The 7500-nt window shown below is 36.2% G+C and overlaps 1 protein-coding gene across 3 annotated transcripts in view; it reads left to right on the forward strand.

The window, feature by feature from the left end:
• The window catches only part of epha8 (eph receptor A8), an 82733-nt gene that overhangs the window by 38233 nt on the left and 37000 nt on the right, over positions 1-7500 (forward strand). For all 3 annotated transcript variants that reach the window (XM_058372917.1, XM_058372918.1, XM_058372919.1), the window contains exon 3: positions 3489-4152. In XM_058372917.1, coding sequence (XP_058228900.1) covers positions 3489-4152 — 664 coding nt within the window. The remainder of the gene's footprint in view (positions 1-3488; positions 4153-7500) is intronic.

A 7500-nucleotide genomic window follows, 5' to 3' on the forward strand; every position in this document is an offset into this window, starting at 1 on the left:
TGACGCATTATTATTAAATTCATGATTGTTGTTAGCACTGGGAATATTAGCAATATTGTGAATAGCCAGAGAGGTTTATTCCTCATATAATTAATTTTTAAAAATTGGTTTTCGAGCTTGAAATGAATTTTTTTCAGCTAATAAAATAAATAAAATATACTCATATTATATAAAATAATTCACACAGTATAAGATGCAGCGTAATTTTTCTATAAAGCTTTTTTTTTTTTTTAAATGACACTAATGTATGCAGTGCAACTCTGATTTCAACAAAACATGGGATATCACTGCTGCAAAGCTATCAACACATCAACTCATGAAAGCTCAGGCGTAATTAAGCCTGTTTATAAACAGTGCAGAGTAATAATAGCCGTGTGTGTTGCTCGAGCGGGACATCTTTCATCGATCCCTCTCCGAATCCTCAGAGAAACATTCTCAGATATCATAGAGTTGTTTGAAATGACAGTTTTCATATTCCAAATTGTTTTTTCTTCACCCCCGTGCTCTAAGTTCCAACGCACAGAGGAAATGAAAAAGGGGAATCTATCGCCAGGAATTATTAAGTGTGAAATTTGACAAAAGCATGGCGGTAATCAGTGAACTCTTCCAGTGATGTTGCGAAGCCAACTGTGATGCTCTATTAACATATTCATTCTCCCTGAGAGGCTACGAGGTATCCATCTGAGAACATAGTGAAATACTAAACACTAGATGGAAGGAAAGGAGATTTTATTTTTCCCCATGTATATACACACACACAAAGACATTAAACATCCAAACACCAGATCCGTCTCTAAAAATGTCTTGTTTTTATTGTTCATATTGTTCTTGTTTTTATTTTTAAGTTTTTACTAATGACATTTTTGGGATATTTAGGGAAAATGAACACCTTCTGAATAAATTGTTTTTTTTTAAAAGCAGTAATAAATACAGATATTTGTAAAACAATAAATAAATAAATAAATAAATAAATAAATAAATAAATAAATAAATAAATAAATAAAAATTATTTAAAAAATAAAATAAAATAAAAATTGTAATTAATAAAAATAAATAAAACTAAAACTAAACACATTCATTAATACAAATAACAATCTTTCCTAACTTCCTGCTCAGAGCCACCATGGTTTTTTGTGCTACCCATTTGATCATATTTTAGATCCACCAGATTCTAAAAACGCCTCGCCTCCCATCTCGCAATTTGAGCGTAAAAGTAAAGACAAGAAAAGGCTGCTATTATAACAGTCGAGTCTGTCAGCAAGTTATCTCCAAAGTTTACATCCCCACTGACTCGCTCCACTTAATGGATTTCAATGAGGCTCATTTGTCACGTCATAAACGGAGGCAGTGAGGATGCATGAGCCGGTAGGCAGTTTAATAAAAACAGCAAACCCATAAACACTCACAAGGCCTGGTATAGAAAAACCACAAGGGAAACTGAAGGCAGTCTTTCACAGAGAACACAAGACACACAAGCGTTTGTGTAAGTACAGAAATCAGGAAGTGTTACAGAGGACAAGTGAGACAAGTCATGACCTAACCACCAGGGAACCACAGACAAAACACAAAATGATACAGAAGTGAGTGATTCCTGACATCATTAAGGTGGAAATAACTTAAAACAGTCTTATTTCATGCATTAATAGATATGAATAGATTACATTAAATAGATATGAACACAAACACAGAACAATATAGAATCGAGCTCCAGGAGGCTGCGGGTACGAGTGGGGTATTCCTGACATCATTTAGGTGTAATTACAGCCTTATTTCATGCAATAAATAAATAAATAAAAACAAAAATCAGAAACACTAAACAAGTAAGTGCCATAGAGCTGAGGGTGCGAGTGGAGGATTCCTGATCCTATTCAATTTTAATTACTTTCAACAGTCTAATTTCAATCAATCAATCTAATCAATCAATCAGTCAATCAATCAATCAATCAATCAATCATTAAATCAATCAATAAAAACACAAATACAGAACAATAAGGAAGTGAGTGCCATAAAGCTGCGAGTGGAGGATTCCTGATCCTATTAAATTTGAATTACTTACAACAATCAATCAACCAATCAATCAGTCAGTCAGTCAGTCAGTCAGTCAATCAGTCAATAAAAACACAAACACAGAACAATAAGGAAGTGAGCGCCATAGAGATGCGGGTGCCAGGGGAGGATTAATTATAAAGTTCTGATTTAAGCCACGCCCACTTCTGATTCACAAACAGATACTGATTATTCTTCATACAGTAGATTATTTTCATGTTTAACACCACTTTAATTACCTAATCTTGCTGCTTATTATTGCATACACACACACACACACACACACACACATATCCTCTCTACTCCATGGAGCAACATATATTTCAGCTCAGTGTATATTTTTTCAGATTTTGCCCAAGCTACATCCACAGCAAATTCCCTAAGCACCGGTTTGCCCCATTCATACACACCTCTCTGCGATTAATTACCCCTCCAATCTTGTTCCTGGCCAGTGAGCAATCTGGAGGGTGTGTGCAGTGGTCCTGGAGATGAAAGCCAGCGTGATGGATGCTCTGTCCCATATGGTCCAGCTCGAGGTCTTTTCAAAGTGCAGCTAGCCTTCAACTGGCCTTCCTCGTTATTATTTCATGAGCTAGCCGAGAGAACTGAGCTGATTGCCTGTAGGCCAGAAAACTCACGATGAGTTCCTGATTTGACGATTCTTCTCTGGACAGCTGTCGTCATCAAGGGGGGATCAGGGCCTGCTTTAGCTTTGGAGAATTCAGTGCTGAAGGATGTGATACTGTGGAATAACGATTTATTTAAAGCACACACACACACACACACACAGACACAGACACACACACACAAACACACACACACAAACACACATGGCTGAAGAAATCATGAGGAAGTTTTCTTTGGTGGCATCAGTTCCAGAAAACTTCCTGTTTTAAACATCTGTCCATTTAATCAACATCTATCTATCTATCTATCTATCTATCTATCTATCTATCTATCTATCTATCTATCTATCTATCTATCTATCTATCTATCTATCTATCTATCTATCTATCTATCTATCCAAAATCTAATTATCTAATAAATTTTTCAATCCATCCATCTATCCATCTATTCAATCATCCATCTTTCCAGGAATCCACCAATTGCTCCCTCGTTCAATACATCCATCCATCTATTCATTGATCCATCCATCCATACATCCATACATACATTTATCCATCCAACAGCGCAACAATCCCTGAATTCCTCATTTCACAAGTAAACCTGACGCTTGATTATTATTACTGTTATTGCACTTTAAAGTTCTTCTTATTTTCTGATTGTTGGATTCCAAAAAACTGCACAACACATTTTACCCATTTGCCCCGAGGTGAACGCTGTTTTCCACGAATCCCGTGTAAAACATTTGTATTGCAGATAAAATGCATGCCATTAGTGGTGTAGCCAACTGTATAACATCCTCCTCCTTTTTTTGGCAGTGGGACGCAATTAACGAAATGGACGAATACTTCAGCCCCATTCATACGTACCAGGTGTGCAATGTCATGAGCCCCAACCAGAACAACTGGCTCCGAACCAAATGGATCCAACGCAGCGGCGCTCACCGAGTGTACGTGGAGATCAAGTTCACACTCCGTGACTGCAACAGCATGCCGGGCGTTCTAGGCACGTGCAAGGAGACCTTCAACCTCCACTATTGTGAGACGGAGCGTGACGTAGGAACCAGCCTCCGAGAGAACCAGTTCTCCAAGATCGACACCATCGCAGCCGACGAGAGCTTCACCACCGTGGACCTGGGAGTCAGGAGGCTTAAGCTGAACACGGAGATGCGCGGAGTTGGGCCTCTTAGCAAACGCGGCTTCTACCTTGCCTTTCAGGACATCGGGGCCTGCATCGCCATCGTCTCGGTTCGGGTTTACTACAAGAAATGCTCGGGCCTGGCGAGGAACCTGGCTGTGTTCACGGACGTGGTGACGGGGGCAGATTCCTCGTCCCTGGTGGAGGTCAGGGGTCAGTGCGTGGATCACGCCGAGGAAAAGGACACACCCAAGATGTACTGCAGCGCTGAGGGGGAGTGGCTCGTTCCTATTGGACGGTGTGTGTGCAGCGCTGGCTTTGAGGAACACCGAGATGCTTGTATTGGTAAGTTTTTTGTTTGTTTCATTTTTCCACCAGTCGCAAAAGGACCTTTCGGATTTTGAGTGAATTAGTATGAACAGTCTGAGTTTACTTATTATTCTGCTTTCTTCCTTTATAATCATCCAAGTGTGAGATATTTTATCACACCTTGGCGAGAAGAATCAGTTCCACACTGGGATTAATGCTAGAATTAAAAAATTCACTGAAACCTTTATCAGAATTATTCATCAGAAAAAGAACTTAAATACAGTTTAAAAATAAATAAATAAATAAAAACTTCAAACTTTAGAGCAACTTGGAAGTGAAGAAACACAACAAGTAAATAAATAAATAAATAAATAAATACAGCATAGTTTTGTGAATAAATTGGTATGGATGCAGCGTGAAATGTCACAGGTCGTGTGTGTGTGTGTGAGAGAGAGAGAGAGAGAGAGAGAGAGTGAAAGAGTGTAAGGAAAAGAAAGAAACCCAGATAAACTGTAAATAACAAAACTATTGGCACCCTTTAGAATAATACACAACAAATGAATTTAAAAAATAAATAAATATCAGTGTGTTTTAAAATTCCCCAAAAACTCCTAACTATCCTTTAATTGCATGTGTGTGTGTGTGTGTGTGTGTGTGTGTCCTGTGCTAATTTCGCTTTACTCCCAGTCCTACGCACGAGGCCTCAATGTCATCACGCTCAAAGCAAGTGCTTTTTAAAATGCTGCTGGAAACAGAGCACCGAGTCGGTGTCCTCTCCGTGTCACGGCACCTCGCTTTTCCAGGGCTGGATGAAGGAAAAAAAACACAGCGAGGGGAAATATCCATTTCAAAGCGGATGAGTCAGAACATGCTCATCGGTGCTGGGGAGCCTTGTCAAATCCACTTCACTTAGCGACTTGATTTAACCCACTTACACTCCTCCACACATGTTCGCCTGCCTCTGAGGGCCTGACTTATTCATAAAAGCTTGTAAACACAGACTTATCCAATCGGATTGAGCTCAGCGAGAAGGGGCGGGGCTAGTAGAGGCTTATTAACCAATAGCAAAAATAATAATAATAATAATAATAATAATAAGTAAACTAAGATGTGTAGAGATGCATCGTAAAAGGCTCAATGATGGATTGCATTTTTATTTTATTATTATTTCAGTATAATTTTATTTTTTCTTATTTGTATTTTATTACATTTTATTTTATTTAATTTTTTTATTTTTTTTTATTTTTTAGGGCTCCATTTAAAAAGTTTAAGATAACATTAAAGATAATAGATAAAGACCCCACTGCTGATTAATTCTGGATTCTGATTGGTCGAAAGCTGTTCTTATTAATCTTATGTGTTTTATTCTAATATGTTGTAGTTTCTATAGTAACAGATTTCAAATCACTTTTTTTTTTTTTTCATTTCTAGACACAATGTTTATCCTGGATGACCGCTTATGTGTGTAGTTTTATTTTGTCACTTAAAGACACACACACACACACACACACACACACTACAGCATACTACAGTCCATTAGTAAACTCTTTTAAAAAAGTTTCAGAGTTGAGTTTTTAACTACTTCCTGCTGTAAATCGTCTCGGATAATACGCTTGTATTCATATTCTAATGTAATGCATAAAATTGTTCGTCGCTAAATGCCTGTGCTTTAGATTACTAATTTGTGCCTGAGACTCACTCCGGCGGTTGTGATTTTTGGCACGTTAATGCGAGCGGCTTTTGCATAATGCATGTTTTAAAAGGGTCAGAACACCTGGGGTGTGTTTGCATAATCATCTGAATGCAGTTTAAACACTTATTATAGTGGAAATAAATATCTATAGCATCCTAACACAGACACATCCATCCACAAAAACCTATAAACCTTTATCTATCTGTCTATCTATCAAGCTATCTATCTATCTATCTATCTATCTATCTATCTATCTATCTATCTATCTATCTATCTATCTATCTATCTATCTATCTATCTATCTATCTATTACTTAATCAACCACTAGTACATATTATAAATAATAATAAATGCTATAATTTTAGTATTTATTAACAAATATGAGAAGCACATAAAGTATAAACGCTGTCAATATTCTATCTATCTATCTATCTATCTATCTATCTATCTATCTATCTATCTATCTATCTATCTATCTATCTATCTATCTATCTATCTATCTATCTATCTATAAATAATAAGGCACTGACAGCAGGACATTGCATTAAATCATGCAGATGCGGGTCAAGAGCTTCAGGAAACATTCACATCAGAATGAAATCTGTGAGCTCAGTGACCATGGCATGGGGTTTATGGAGTATTTTGGAAACTGTTGATCTCCTGGGAATTACACACACACGCACACACACACGCACACACACACACACAACACAACAGACTCTAGCATTTAAACAGAATGGTGTGAAGATCTTTAAAAAAATAAATAAATACATGCAGTGAGTAGCGTTGCTGTGACCTCTTATGACAATCCTGTGAAATATGACAGTAAATTTTATAAATAAATAAATAAATAAATAAATAAATAAATAAATAAATAAATAAATAAATAAATAAATAAGAATAATGATGGTTAATGAAAAATAAATAAATAAATAAATAAATAAATAAATAAATAAATAAATAAATAATTTGAATTCTTATATATACCTCTCAGATACCATTTTCTTTCCTCATATTAATCTGCAGGATTTAAAGGATACAATACAATATAGTGGTTATTTATCCTGAGATAATATTTTACATATTACAATATTACATATTGTTTATTTGGAACTTTTTCTATGAATAAATCGCCTCTAATAGGCTAGGGGAAAACAGAAATCCTTCTGAAACACTACAAAAAGTCCGGAGTGTCTACTTTCATATGAGCTTCATATTAACCTCCACTGTGGAGTGGAACATGACAAAGACACTCAATCATCAACATGGACACAATAATAACAGTAGGAAACTCCATTTTTCAGCCTCATACCAAATAAATTCATGATATAAAGTTTCACAGTACTTATAAAATTCTTGATAAAAAAAGAAAAAACTTTTTGAGACGTTTTGAGGTAATTATTCGTGTCTCAGCGAGCATTGTGTGTGTAAGACATATTAATAAACTTAATAAGCTGTGAAAGTAATTATAACTAACATTATTTTCCGTGTTAATTAAGACTCTTTTGAAGTATTAATTAATTTTAACGCTAGGCGCTAAGCGCTACAGTGACAAGAATGACAAACATTTTAATTCGGCTCTTGTTGACGCTGATCTAGATTCTGATTGGTGGATTCAGAAGGTGGTTGAAATTTTGGGTTCAATTCCTGAAATAACCTCTTTTTACGCTTTGATGTGGCTAAACATGGCC

The sequence above is a fragment of the Hemibagrus wyckioides genome, linkage group LG21 (genome assembly GCF_019097595.1).
Source record: "Hemibagrus wyckioides isolate EC202008001 linkage group LG21, SWU_Hwy_1.0, whole genome shotgun sequence".
Lineage (NCBI taxonomy): Eukaryota > Metazoa > Chordata > Actinopteri > Siluriformes > Bagridae > Hemibagrus > Hemibagrus wyckioides.